This window comes from Hydra vulgaris, chromosome 05, assembly GCF_038396675.1.
Source record: "Hydra vulgaris chromosome 05, alternate assembly HydraT2T_AEP".
In the NCBI taxonomy this organism is placed as follows: Eukaryota; Metazoa; Cnidaria; class Hydrozoa; order Anthoathecata; family Hydridae; genus Hydra; species Hydra vulgaris.
Window position 1 is genome coordinate 1,464,443 of NC_088924.1, and position 16,559 is coordinate 1,481,001.

Genomic DNA, 16,559 nt, shown 5'->3' on the forward strand with positions numbered 1-16,559 from the left:
CTGATGGTGGGCGATAACAACAACTCAAAAGTATATTTTTATTATTTTTGGTTGTAATTTCAATCGTTAAAACCTCTTTATCGCCATCGGAAATACTCATGTCAGGCCTGATAATAAATCGTAAGCTTGTGGTTAAGTAAATAAGAACACCACCGCCTCGTTTATTTGTTTTACGCGCGAGTGGGATCATATTAAAGCCTGAAAGGTGGAGATTTGCGTTTGACGTAGCATCATCAGAACTGCACCACGTTTCTGTCACACATATTATGTTAAAAATATTTGAAGTTTCCTCCAAGTTATTGCAAAATGTTTCAAAGTTTTTTTTTAAGCTTCTTATATTGAAATGAATAACATTAATACGATCCCGCTCCAGAAATTCTTTTATTTTATTGTTATAAAAATAAAAAGGGTTGCTTTGTTGAGCACCTGTATTAAAAAAATTGTTTAGATCTTGATCAAATTTTTCGTCAGTTTCAAAATTATTTGTATGAGAAAAATTAAAAAATTTTGATTCAAAATTGTTTGAATCCATTTTAAAAGTATTATTAGCATAAAAATATTTAAAAAAAGAATTTCTGTTTAAATTTAAAAATCTCGTGAAACTAGTTTATTATAAATGACTTTGGCAAACTTACCCTTTGATCGTAGTTCTTTTGCTTCTATAAAAAGTCTCTTTCTTGTTTCATTCGTTCGCTCGCTAAAATCTTCGTTTATGTATAGGTGTTGATTCCATAATTTTCTCTTCACGTAGTTTTCCAGTATCATGCTTTTGTCTTTGTAGTTCAAAAACTTAACGATAATAGTTCTGCTTTTTTCATCATTCCGATTCTTTCCAACTCTATGTGCTCTCTCAATGCTAAAGTCAGTTGCAAAACCAAGTTTAGATTTCAAAATCTCCTGAACTTTTTTTTCACTTTGTTCCCAAGTTTCATTTATGTTTTCATCAATACCATTTATTCTGAGGTTATTTCGGCGACTTCGATCCTCAAGCTCCGCCATTTTATCTTTAATAATATCTTCGTTTTCATATTTTTTAATGTGTTTATTTTGTTCGTTAGATGTCAGTAAGTTTTTTTTAGTTTCAGTCAACACACGTTCATACTTTTCGTTTATAAATTCCATCGACTTTTTTAGTTCGCATACTTCAGTTTTTAAAGTTTTATTTTCTTCCTGTATAATAAATATTTTTGCCTCAAGTCGTTCTATTTTTTCATTAAAAATTTTCAGTATAGTATTCTCGTGTAAATCCATAAATTCTTTCATTTGTGCAATCGTAATTTTCGCCATTTTTTTTCTTGCTCTTGAAACACGTCCGTTCAGTGCGTAAAGTGCGTAAATACAATAAACACATAATAAATACAATAAACACATAATAAATAAAGTATAAAAAACATATCAAATAAATACTCCCTAGGGTTAAATTACCTTTAATTGGTAACTGAGTTGAACTGAAATGTTTTTTTAGAGAGAAAACTTCACAAAATAAAACACGTCCGAAAAAATATTTTTATAAACGGTAAGTGCTAACTATTATAATTTTCGTAATCACCTACCGCGTAAAAGATTAAACAATGTTATACAAAAAATACCAATATTTATTGATAAAATTTAAAATATTCAATGTTTTTACAATTATTTTAAACTTTTATCAAAAAAATTATATAAGTTTTAAGCCGTAAAAAAACTAGACAAACTTTTTTTTACTGTTAAAGATTTTCTTAAGAAAGCAATAAAAAATCATTTGCGGGTAAAAAAACATCTCAAATCTTTAAAAATACATCTTTTTAAAAATTATTTATTAGTGAAATAAGTTAGTTTTGTATAAAACAATACTAAAAAAATAAATTAAAAAAATAAAAAATTTACTGATTTTTTCAATAACCACGGTAGGTGCTTCTTCACGGTAGGGGGTGCCATGACCCTACTAGATATATTCAGGTGTAGTCCGAAGAGCTGGAAAATATTATCTAAGCGTATTGGTTGTTTCTTTGCTCGCAATAATTGGAGATTATACAACAGATTCATCACACGAGATAAATCTTTTGTATAATCTACAATTATTAGTAGTACTTTGCAGAATGTCTTTGTCCAAAACATGCGTCTTAGCAAGATCGGAACATTCTGCTATAAACTCATTTTGGCATTAGAAAATCATTTCCTCTAGGATTGTAAAACAATTTAAAATACGAGCGACGAAAACTTACTTTAGACCTTCAAAAAGCTTTTTCTGATTATAACACGCGGTAACAACGCTCTCTGAGAGTCAAAACAGGATTAAAAAACAATTATTTTTATAACTTATTGGCTCACTGAGAAGCATTACTTAAAACTTTAAAGTTTTAAATAAAGTGGGATGGCCGTAGGTACAAGGAGGCCCAATGTATACGAACTCCCCTACTATTTACAGATACCTTAGGGCGCTTTAAAACTTTAAAAAATATTTTCTAATAGCAAAAACAAAACAAAAAAAACAACAACAAGCAAATATAACAAAAAAGATATTAAAAAAAGATTTTAATAAGAAAATTTAAAAGCTAGTATATACAAATTTACAAATGTACAAAATATTGAAATAAATTTCCGTTTAATAATATTTTCTAAAGATGTTTTTTATAATTATATAGTTACATAATACACTATAAAACAAAGTGAAATCCAGGTAAAAAGGTGTTAAGATTGTTTATGGGAGTAATAACGTAAAGCTGTATTGGAAATAAAAAATAATTTTCTAAAAAGATATTTATGATCACTTTATTCTCTTTAAAGTTTGTATGAAAAGAAAATTTTAAAAATTAATGTAAGAACCAAATACTTCTTGAGATGCATATACAATATATAAAAAACCATCTTCATCTTTTTCTTCACGATAAACATCAAGTAAAGTTAAGGAGTTAGAACAAATATTTCGACTGTTAATTAACAAAAACAATGACTGGCTCGAGTTTAATTGTAAGCGTTTTCTAAAAAAAATATATAACGATGTCATGATCATTCATTCACAACGTTTTAACATTCATTCGCAACATACTATCATTCACTCACAATTATCTAACATTCATTCGCAACATTCTTTCATTCATTTACAACATTCTATCATTCATTCACAACATTTTATCATTGATTTGCAACAATCTATCATTAATTTGCAACATTCTATTATTAGTTTACAACATTCCACCATTCATTTACAACATTCTATCATTATTTCATAATATTCTGTTATTCATTTACAACATAGAATCATTGATTTACAACATTCTATCATTCATTCACAATATTCTATTATTCATTCACAACATTCTATCATTCATTCACAATTATCTAACATTCACTCGCAACATTCTTTCATTAATTCACAACATTCTATCATTCATTTGTAACATTCTATCATTGATTTACAACATTTTATCATTCAATTACAACAGTCTATCATTCATTTACAACAATCTATAATTCATTTACTATATTTTATCATTCATTTGCAACATTCTATCATTCATTAACAACAACTTTGTATGACTCATTCACAACATTCTATCATTCATTTATAAAACCTTTTTATTCATAGTTCATTAAAAAATTTATAATACGCAACAAACATGAAATTAAATTACAGTTACAAATATACAATATAGCTTAAACACCTTACATTACTTATTTCTCTAAATATAGAGTAAATTAGAGGTAAAATAAACTAACAAATTATTATTTTTAAAATCTCATTAGTTTATTGATTAGATAATAACGTAAAAAAGACAGAGATATATGTTTTTAAACAAAAATATTTTTTTTAACGAATTTTGTTTACTGATCTTGTTAACTGTTACTTTTAGACATAAATTTTCTACTTGCTTTTTGAGCTCTTACAAATATGTCACTCTTTTTATGAGTGTACATTCTACTTAAAGCTTCTGTAACTTGCTTTACACAACATTTATGAGTGTACATTCTACTTAAAGCTTCTGTAACTTGCTTTACACAACATTTAACAGATTACCAATGACATAACTAATTAGGGACTTTCATAGGTTATAATGTCAACTGCTTGGTTTTAGAAGTTATTAGAGAGGTAGTTAGGACTTTTACCTAAGAAAAGATTTTTTTGATTTAAAAAAGTAAACTCGATTTGAATTCTCCATAAAATTTAACAATTTTTAGGCCAAATTTAATTTAATTTTTTTTTATAAAAAAAGGCAAAAAAATCGACACATGCTAATTTTTAGTAAATCTCATTTACAAAATAAAATAAACGTTTTAGATAATATGTTCATTAAAAATAAACATGATGAATAACAAAAAATTTTGTTCATCGATATCAAAAACAAAAACAAAATACAGATCAGAGTAATCTTAATGACAGCTATTATGTCAAAAGTTTTACACCATTTTTTAAATTCAACACCATTAACATCATTTTTTAAATTCAAGCAAAAACAAAGCCATTCAACTGCTGACAATAACAGTAGGGTCATTCCATATCAAATCACCTAATGGTCCCCAAGGTACTACATCAGATTTGCTTTAAATTTTGACTACCCACAGATTTTATAAAAAAAACACAATCCTGAAAATTTCAACTTGATTGGCTAAATCTTTTAAAAGTTACAACGAATCAATACTGACCGAAATTAGAAAAGTTTTAGTATCTGGAGCTTATAGTAGATTTTTTTGACAGACCATAAGTTCTTAAATAAAATAGGTGATTACCTGAGAGTTGGTACAGTAATAGTTTTTCACCCTAATAAACTTTTTACTGGTAAGCTTCTATATATTCTATATATATTCTTATATATTTGTGATTCTACAATCACCAAAAAAAAAATAATAATAATAAAGACCTATACTCTATCATATCACATGATTGTAAGCCTATGACCTAGGTGTATATTTTTAACTTTTCCCTGAATGAACATACTCAGTTTTTCCTAAAATGATATAATCAGTGTCTTAATTGAATTTATTTTATATGAGCTTTGAATATGTATTTGTTTTATTTTATGGATATAATACACATATTAACTATATATATATTAATTATTTCTCTCTACCTGGTACAAAACTGCCATGCTTGGCTGTACTCATTTCTTCATATATTGTTAATAGAGGTTAAAATAAGTTTTATGGTTATAAATATCATCCCTTGATAATATATGCTAATACCTTTTAACACCTATGCAAACGATTTGTGTAGTGCAAGAATCTGTAAAAAAGAGATATTCAGCAATATATACATTTATATATATATACATACATATATATATAGACATACATATATATATAGACATACATATATATATAGACATACATATATATATAGACATACATATATATATAGACATACATATATATATATATATATATATATATATATATATGTATACATATATATACATATATCTATAAATATATATATATATATAGATCTATAGTTTGTTGTCTTAGGGAAGAGCGGAAGGAAAAAAGTGATTCTTACGCCAACACATATGTCACTTTTAATTTAATTACAAATAAATCGTTTTTTAAAAAAACCACAAAAATGCAAATTTAATTGACCAGAATGTTTTAAAAACATTCTGAATGTTTTTAAAAATATAAACAATGTTTTTATTTTTATTTTTTTTTACTGTAAATTATGCGCGGAATGTTGCTACATCGACTATCTTATAGCCTGATTCGCAAGGGAGTGCTGCTACATTGACTGACAAATAGCCTGACCCGCAAGGGAGTGCTGCTACATCTACTATCTTTTAGCCTGACCTGCAAGGGAGTGTTGCTACATCGACTGAGGGTTTGGTTGGGGCAGGCAGTCAATCAATTAATAAAAATTCAATATCAATTAATAAAAAAAAAAAATTCCGGTCTTGCATTTTAATTTTTACTTTTTGTCAACAAAATATGGAAAAAACTTTCGGACAACATCTAAGGGTTCTATATATATATATATATATATATATATATATATATATATATATATATATATATATATATATATATATATATATATATATATATATATATATATATATATATATATATATATATATATATATATATATATATATATATATATATATATAGAACCCTTAGATGTTGTCCGAAAGTTTTTTCGATATTTTGTTGACAAAAAGTAAAAATTAAAATGCAAGACCGGAATTATTTTTTTTTAATAATGATAGACTGCCTGCCCCAACCAAACCCTCAGTCGATGTAGCAGCACTCCCTTGCGGGTCAGGCTATTTGTCAGTCGATGTAGCAGCACTCCCTTGCGAGTCAGGCTATTTGTCAGTCGATGTAGCAGCACTCCCTTGCGAGTCAGGCTATAAGATAGTCGATGTAGCAACACTCCGCGCATGATTTACAGTAAAAAAAATAAAAATAAAAACATTTTATTAAAAAAAATAAAAAGAAAAACATTTTATTAAAAAAATAAAAATCAAAACATTGTTTATATTGTTAAAAACATTCAAAATGTTATAAAAACATTCAGAATGTTTTTAAAAACATTCTGGTCAATTAAATTTGCGTTTTTGTGGTTTTTTTAAAAAACGATTAATTTGTAATTAAATTAATGGTTTTTACTTTCGTCCAACACGGAAATGTTGGACGAAAGTCAAAAGTAATTAAAAGTGACGTATGTGTTGGCGTAAGAATCACTTTTTTCCTTCCGCTCTTCCTAAAGCCAACAAACTATAGAACTATATATATATATATATATATATATATATATATATATATATATATATATATATATATATATATATATATATATATATACAGTGCTGGCCAAAAAGATCCGACCACTAAGGTTTTTAGACAGAAACGTAATACCACTTCAATTTAATGATAATATGATTGAATTAAATGCAACAAACAACATTCACATAAGTCAATTACACACTTTCAAAGAAACCAACAAGTAGTTCACATCATAAAATAGTTTCTAGTACCTCGAATGTTTTCCTCCGGCTTTGAGGACAGCTTCTATTCTTCGAGGAATAGAGGCAACAAGAGAGTCACAGTAATCAGGCATTATTTTTTGGGACCACAACTCCAGTATAGTCTCCTTCAAAAATGTCGCTGACGTCGAGTTTGCTTTTGCCACTTTTGCTTTCAATTTTACCCAGCAATTTTCAATAGGGTTTAAATCCGGTGACGAGCCAGGCCACGGAGCAAGAACATTGATGGAATTCTCTTAAAACCATGTCTTGACAATCTTTGCCTGATGACATGGCGCGCTGTCATGCATAAAGATGTCACAGTTGCGAGTTCTGAGCCAAATAGGAACATTTTCCTTTATTATTTGCAAATAATTAACAGCTTTGATAGTTTCACCCGGCGGCATGAGATGGATTCTTGCTTAACCTCTGGCAGTAATTGCGCCCAAAATCATAAATGCAGGGCAATGTTTTACCGCTGGAGCAATATAACGGGCGTTATAGCGTGTGTTTGGTGGCCATCAAACATTTACTTTATGCGTAGCAAATTGTTTCACCTGCGATTCGTCTGAGAACACGGTCCAATTTTTATGTGCTTTACAAAATTTGAGGCGGTCACGAATATTTTTCTGAGATAGTCGTGGTTTTAATGCAGCACGATAGGATCGAAGACTGAAATCATCCACAAGACGTCACTGAATGGTGCGAGAGCTCACATTCACATCAGGAGGCAGTTCATAGAGAATTTGTGAAGATGATGCCAGTGGGTCCTTCGTGGCTGCACTGCGGATCATAGCGTCAGTTTTTGATGTGGTACATCTTGGTCTGCCACTGAATCTTCCTGCAGCGCTGGTGCCTGTTGACTTGATGTGCTGAATGACGTCATGAACAGTTAGTTGTCTTAGGCATTTGTAAATGTGCGTCAATTGCACATTCAGACTTCTCGCCTTCCATCAAAAGTTGCATTTTAGCACGTTTTCCAGGTGATGTTGTCGCCATAGTCAAATGCAAATAGTAATTCACAGTCGCGCATGCAATGGTATATATAACAATGGTACAACTATTTTGATTGGCTGATAACTAGCCAATCACACATGCAAAGCGTGATGGTGAAATTCCAAGGAAAGCGCCTACTCTACAATGTACATACTGTATACATAGATAAACAATGCATGGTCGGATCTTTTTGGCCAGTACTGTATATATATATATATATATATATATATATATATATATATATATATATATATATATATATATATATATATATATTTATATATATATATATATATTTATATATATATATATATATAATATACACAATATGCAAAAAAAATAATTGTACACTTGAAAAGAAATCATAATTTTTAAGATTGTATCAAAAAAATGAGTTATCCGTTAAAATATTTAAAAGTTTTTTTTAGATATCTTCTTAAGTATTGTTTTAAGAATTTATTTGTGCATTAGTGAATTAATTGCTTTTCAAACCTATTGAATTTTACGCAATTGATCTAATGATGCATAAAATAGACTGCAAAAAAAATAATCGTAGAGTTTAAAAATATTGTCAAATTGATCAAACTCCATGGAAATTAGTATCAAGTGGGCTTCCTTTAGCCTTGATGGTTTCATCTAGATGATTTGGCATTAAGTTGATCAAATTTTGGGTCTCTTCTGTTGTTATATTATCCCATGCCCTCATTATAGCTTCTTTCAAGTTGTCTTTGCGTCTAGATGCTATTTTGCCAATTTTTCTGTCCAAAAAATACCACCAACTTTCTATTGGATTCAAGTCTGGACTTTAAGATGGCCATTTTAAAACACTGATGTTATTTGTGTCAAAGCATAACTTCATTTTCTCAATTGTTAAGAAGCATAATCTGATTAGAACCGTTACTAGTGTGGCTGGTAGAGGTTGAAAACACAAGACCACTAGTGCAATTGATAGAAATATCATTAATGTCGTCATTGATGTGGAGAAAAATAGATTTGTTTTGGCAGCTAAATTAGCTTTAAAAATCCAAGAAGATCATAACATTACAGTGACTCCTCAAACAATCAGAAATTTTATAAGAGAACAAGGATATAGAGGTAGAGTGGTTCGAAATAAACCTTTTTTAACTTCTAAACGAATGAAACATTGATTGGAATTTGCAATGAAGTACTTAAAAATGCTGATATCATATTGGAAATAAATTTTGTGGTCAGATGATTCAAAATACAATCTTGTCTCATCAGATGGAGTACAAATAAGGTGGCGAAAAAAAGGAGAAGTTTATAAATTGAGTTGTTTGCGAGTTTTTGTGTAATGCATGGAGGAGGAAATGTGATGGTTTGAAGTAGTATGAGTTAAAAAGAAGTGGGGAAATTTACATTTATTGATGACAAAATAGATGCTTCAATGTATTGTAAAATTCTAAAAGCTAACTTGCAACCATATACTTAAAAATTGAGAATAGAAAGCAACTTCATACTCCAGCAGGATAACAATCCAAAACATACTGCTAAGAAAACAAAGGTATACTTTGACATAAATAACATCAATGTTTTAGAATAGCCATCTCAAAGTCTGTACTTGAATCCAATAGAAAATTTGTGGTATATTTTGGATAGAAAAATTCGCGACCGAGCATCTAGACGCAAAGACAACTTGAAAGAAGCTATAATGAGGGCATGGGATAATATAACAACAGAAGAGACCCAAAATTTGATCAACTCAATGCCAAATCATCTAGATGAGGCCATCAAGGCTAAAGGAGGCCCACTCGATACTAATTTCCATGGAGTTTGATCAATTTGACATTATTTTTGAACTGTACAATTATTTTTTTTGCAGTCAATTTTATGCATCATTAGATCAATTAAAAGCAATTAATTCACTAATACACAAATAAATTCTTAAAACAATACTTGAGAAGATATCTAAAAAAAACTTGAATATTTTAACGGACAACTCAGTTTTTTTGATGTGATCTTTAAAATTATGATTATTTTTCCAGTGCACTATTATTTTTTTTGCATACTGTATATATTTATATATAATATATAGATATATAATATATATGTATATATACATACATATATAATATGTATATATATAATATGTAATATAATATTAAATTGAAATGTTTTTTCAACTGACAAGAGTTAACTAAAGTAACTGAACTTTTTTTTCCTTCAAACTTATTTTTACTTTTTTTTTTTTTTTTTGCATCTAAAAAGTTTTTCTAAATTATTATAGTTTTGCTCTATTTCCGATGCTTTATTTTTTGGGTCTATATCCAATGCTGATGCTACTCGGTCTGTCATACTTGTAGCCAATTTTTTAACTTTTTGATTTCCACATCCTACTTTATCACATTTACTTACATTTTTGAGTATTTCCAATATATACATTTTTTATATTTTCTATATATAAATATTATAATATATAAATATTATCATATATATATCCAATATAATTCTTAAAACTTTAGATTTAGATTTTACAACCAACTCTTAATGCAATTGAAGTGTTTTATACTCAAATTATACCTAAGTGTAAATTATATCACTATGATTATATTATATGCATAAAGTAAAACAAATACATATTCAAAATTCATATAAAATAAATTGAATTAAGACACTGATTATATCATTTAAGGGAAAACTGAGTATATTCATTCAAGGAAAAGTTAAAAATATACACATAGGTCATAGGCCTACATTCATATAATATGATAGAGTATAGGTCTTTAATTTTTTTTGGTGATTGTCTATATATAGAAGCTTGCCAGTAAAAAGTTTCATAATTTATTGTCTACTGTCTACGCTATTTTCAATGCCTGAAAAGTGAATGTAATTTATCATGTTTTAAAAAAAAGTGATATTTTAACAGGCTGTTGCAAGTGTTTAACTAACTTTTAATGCATTACTTTGCTTTTTACCACAGGTGGTTACCCTAAGTACACAAAAGTAATAAAATATTCACACTGCCTATCTGTAGATATTGAACTGTAGCACACTGTAGCAACTTTGAGGTACAATAACTAAAAAACTGTTTGAAATCAATTGAAAACACCTTCAAAAATAGAATATTTGGGTAAAAACTAATAATGTACCAATTTTCAGGTAATCACCTATTTTAATTAAGAAGTTAAAAAATCAAAAAAAATCTACTGTGGTTGGTAAAATTTGAAGAAAATCTGAGATGATACTGTGGGACACTTTTTAAAAACTAGGTGGTTTCATATGGAATAACCCAGTAACAATTTTATTTGAATACTAAAAAAAAAGAAAAGCTTCATCAGCTTAAAGTAAGAAAGTCAAAGAAACTTTAACTTTAAATTGAAAGTCACGATCCACATAATATCGTAAAAGCCTACACTACCTACATAAGCCCGATTTTAGAATACTACTCTCTATTTCGCACTGAAATGAACAAAGCAGTGGAAAGAGTGCAAAAACATTTTACCAAGAGAATTGCTAAACTAAATAACTTTTCATATTTTAATAGACTTAGAGTTCTTGGTTTGGAACTACTAGAAATTTGTTGCCTTAAGCAAGACATAATTCCATGTTACAAAATGATGAACAATTTAGTTTGCCTAAATAAATTTTGTTTTTTTAATAAACAACTATACTCACACTGGAGGTCACAAGTTCAAATTATGCAAACTAAAGTGTAAACTCGATGTCCGTAAATACTTTTTCTCACTCAGGGTTGTCAATATTTGGAATAACTTGCTCTCTGATGTCGTTAATGCCAAAAATATCAAGAGCTTTAAAATTAAAATTAACTTTATCAACTTTGAAAAATACTGTTCTGGCTAACTAGCTTTTGCTTTAAAACTGTGGTTTTATATAAAATTGTAATATATACATATATATATATATATATATATATATATATATATATATATATATATATATATATATATATATATATATATATATATATATATATATATATATATATATATATATATATATATATTGTGAATTATCTAGCATATGTATTATCTGATTGCAGGGCATGTTCTAAAAATTTTTAGCTCTGCTAAAAAAAGTGAAAATAATATCTAGCATATGTATTATCTGATTGTAGGGCATGTTCTAAAAATTTTTAGCTCTGTTAAAAATAGTGATATTAATATTGATGGCAGCCATGAAGATGAAGATGGGAGAGAGTTCCAAAGAGTTAAGGTGCAAGGAAAAAAACTAGACAAATAAGTGTTTTTAGAGTATGCAGGGACAGATACAGTAAAAGAATGAGACTTTGCTGAATAACAAGTCAAGCGAGAATGACTTCTAGTTGATGGAACTATAGATGGTAGCTCCTTTGAGCAGCAATTATGATATTACTCGTAGAAAAGATAAAGAGATACAACTTTATGACAATCAGAAAGAGACTCAAGCTTGACAGATAGAGCAGGTCCAACTATGTTTGCAATGCATTTTTGGTGACCGGGGCTCCAGCTAAAAATGAGACTTTTTGCAAATCTGGCCCCGGCCTCCGCAAAATAATAGGATTTACCAGCAACCACTATTAAGTTATAAGTTACTTTAAAACAGAGAACAAGTTAAAATACAAGGAAACGTATAACTTAAAAAGTTGTAAGTTGCATAAAAAAGAAAAAATGAAGATGGGTAAGAGTTATAAGGTTTTTTTGATGTGCATGGAAAAAAACTGAATTAACTAAAGTTTTTATATCATGAAGGGACAGATACAGTGAAAGGATGCAACTTGTTGAATAAAAAGTCAAGCAAGAATGAGATTTGGTTTATTGTTATAGAGATGATAGCTCGTTTGAGCATTGACCATGATTGTATTTGTAGAAAAAGAAAAGGAAATCCAACCTTACAACAATGGGAGAGTGGCTCAAGCTTGGCAGATAAAGCAGTTCTAATTACATTTACAATGTGTTTCTAGACTTTGTCTTCTAGACTAGTCTTTGTCTGAGAGTAAGAGGCTTATTCGTCAATATAAGAATGCAAACAATACTGTAACATTTTTTTGCAGTAAATAAATGAGTTTTGTTGTCTCACAAAAGTTGTGGATTTTAAGTCCAGAATTTAAATCAATAAGCCACTGCAAGCCTTAGGCTGTTCAGAAGAGAGATGAGATTTAAAATCAGCTGCTTGTTCTAAGATATAAAAAAGTGAAGATTTTTTGTCAAGACATGAGTATAATCCTTATGAGTATATATCGTTATCATAGATAAGAATGCAGGAGCAAAGATAGAACCTTGTGGTAGAACTCTTAAAGCTATTTGAAAAAAGAAAAGGGTAGGCCTTCAAGAATAAAGAAACTAATAACAGAGTGAAGACTAATTGTAGGGTAGTTGGAAAGGTCAAAGTGTTTTCTAGAGTTTTGAAAAATTGAAACCACTTATTTAGCACTTTTTAAAAGTTTAGCAAAAATTGAAGAAAATTCTGGAGAACAATTTTTTAAGACTATGATGGAGATTTTGCCTTGAGCATAAACTGTAGAAGTGTTTAATTGAGAATTAACTTTAGGATTGGAAGCCAGAGTAATTTGGACGTTTTGCAATGGGTTAATCTGTTTAACTGTCAGGAAGAATATGGCCATTATGTTCAAGAGTCAAATGAAAGCAAGATTTCTTTGCAAATAACTCTGCTATAATCTGCCTTATAATAATCTTATAATAATTAAAAAGCTTATAATAAATAAAAAGATCAGACCCATGAATTAGAGATTAAAAGTTAGACTGACTTTATTTAATGATGCTGTTGAAGACTAACCAAAAGTCTCTAGAGCCTAACATCTGAGATAAGATACAAGATTTAGTAAACTGAGAATAACAGCTTAACATCAGGTAGAACTTTTTTACATTGACTTCTTGCAATAATAAAAGGATATTTGTTCTTAAGAGAGATATTTTTGTAAAAAAGATGAAAAAAATGATAAATGTTTAATAAAGCAACTGCTCAAGATGATGAAAAAATGTGGAGTAGAATGAGGCTTGACTTAAAATTTAAGAGAATTAATAAAAGCTTCCAAACTTTTATTCCATAAGGAATAAAAGCTTCCAAGATTCACTTTATGCTTACATATTATGGATATACACATACATAGGCAATTCCACGGCAGAAAATAAAAAAGTAGTCAAATTTTATTCTATTTTTCGTCACCTTTTAGCAAATGAATATTGATATAGACACATGAAGTTTATTTAAAATATACCTTTAGTACTAAAGTTAAAATACTTAAGTCATTCTTATGCTTCCAAAAGTTACAGTTTTTCTCATTGTTTCATAATTAAAAAAATATCATTGTAAAATGTTATTTTAACCATGAATTTATTTGCATAATTGGAATTAATTTAGTGTGAAAATGGAGCTAAAATGTTCAAATTGTTGTTGGTCAGATTTTATATTTTATAAAATATGTATATTTCAACAAAATAACGAAACAACTTCTGCAATTTTCATGTAACTTAAGTTAACAAAAACATGATAAAGTTTTGTTTTTTCCAAAATTTAGTTTAAAAACTTAAGTTTTTTTAATAAGATATGCAAAACAATGCTCAATGTTATGTTTTTACATTTAAAGTTTTGAATAACGATGCTTAGTTAAAGTACATTTTTCTTTTAAATTAGTGTAACGTAAGTTAAAACTACAGGCGTTTACTAAAGTTCTGGCGCTTTTTCGTTATCAAATTGAATTATATCATTAAGTAGTTCTTATTTCATCGCGCTGGTCTGATAAGGTTCTAACTGAAACTTTTTATATTAGGAGAATTTAGAAAAAAAATCTATTTTTTTTTTTAATGTTAATTAAAATTACCAATATTATTGTTTTTTTGTTTGTTTATGTATTCTTATTTTGGTTGACATAAAAATATACATAAATAAATAAAAATAAGAATTATAAAAATATTTTTATTTAGACATAAAAAAAAAAGGAAGATTTATTTGCTATTCTTCTAATATAAAAATAATCAGTTAGAACCTTTTTTACTTTTGTTTTAGTAAAACAAATTGTTTGTAAATGCAATTAAGGGGAGTCATCCTTAAAGCACATAATCATAAACCCTATATTTTTCAAATCTTAATCCCTTCCCTCCTGTCACAAACGATCACATATACCCGAACCCCTCTCCCTCCTAAACTGTGATAGCAGTTTTTATATATATAAAAAATATTTTTTTAAATTTAAATACATTACAGCATTTTAAAAATTCAACCTAATGAAAATAAAGCAATACGCATAAATGTAAGAAGTGTAAGTTAAAACTTCGACAAACAAAAGATTTTCCATTTTAAATGACTCGAATAAGTATTAATAAAGTTGAAATACTAAAATAATTTTTTAAAGTTGCTCTTAGTCTTGGGAAAAACTGTATTCGATTTGATACTTTCCATTAATGTTATGAAAAATCACTCAGGAAGAGTAGCACCAGTTTTTTTAAACTTCTTTTGTTAATTATTTTTAATGAATGAGTTCAATACTTTCGTATTTTTTATTACGAATTCTAAATCCTAACAATAGATATAAAAAATCCACAATAATAATTGCTTGGTAACATAAGTGATGTATTGTAAGTTAAATACATAGTATTAAAAAAACCAGTTTATTTCCTTAGCCAGTCACCAGATAAATTTTTATACATTTTTTAATTGGTATAGAATTCTCAACATCTTGTGAAAGTTTCTAATACAAACCGCTTTGACCTAAAAGTTGAAGTAATTTTTTTACCTTGTTTTCCGTGTAACGTAAGTTAAGTGACATTTTCAGTAATAATCTCTTTTGGCCAGACTCAAAAATTTTTAGCTTATTTTGTTCTTTAGACTCTTTTGGCCAGACTCAAAAATTTTTATTCTTTTGTTCTTTAGACTAACAGATTTCATACAAAATAGCTAAAAGTTTAATTTACAGTTTAAATGGGCAAAAAGTTGTTGCGCATGTAACATAAGTTAAAAATGGAATTGCCCGTATGTTTGCTATTTATTTAGATGCTGGCATACAATGCTATTTTATAATATTTAGATGCTGGCATACAATTGCTATTTATTTAGATGCTGGCATACAATATTTTTTCATCATTATATAAATTTTAGTATTTACATGGTGTAGTATTTGCTGAACGAGAAGATGATCAGATGGATGTGTGATGTGACTCTAGCAAGACAAGAAAAGGAGGCATAATTTAGAGAGGTTAGAAACATTGTATCAAACAATGTTTGTTAGAAAAGAATAAAGTAATTTAGGTATCAGCATGTAGAGAGGTAGCATCTTCAGTAGAAAATGGTAGTGGTAGAAGTAAGAAAACTTGAAGAGAGTGCCTTACATATTATATGAGTGAGCTTTAGTTAAGAATAAAAAATGCTCTAGATTGTTTATATTAGAGAAACAGCATAAAAGAGGAAGGCTAAACCCTGATGATGATAATCATCATCATCGTCATTGCCATCATCATCATTATCACCATCAGGCTTTAGCCTTCCTCTTTTATGCTGTTGATGATGATGAATATGATAATGATGATGATAATAAAGATGATTATGATAATCATGTTGATCATAATGATGTTTATATATGCAATATATATACAAATATAGCATGAATTTTGAATTAAAAAAATATACTTTAGGATGTATAAATATCAAATATATTTT

At 28.1% G+C, this 16,559-nt stretch overlaps 1 protein-coding gene across 2 annotated transcripts in view; it reads right to left on the bottom strand.

The window, feature by feature from the left end:
- Positions 1 to 2,487: 2,487 nt before the first annotated feature.
- The window catches only part of LOC136079940 (microtubule-associated proteins 1A/1B light chain 3A-like), a 43,534-nt gene continuing 29,462 nt past the window's right edge, over positions 2,488 to 16,559 (bottom strand). For both annotated transcript variants that reach the window (XM_065796607.1, XM_065796606.1), the window contains exon 4: positions 2,488 to 2,960. In XM_065796607.1, coding sequence (XP_065652679.1) covers positions 2,786 to 2,960 — 175 coding nt within the window. In that variant the 3' untranslated portion in view covers positions 2,488 to 2,785. The remainder of the gene's footprint in view (positions 2,961 to 16,559) is intronic.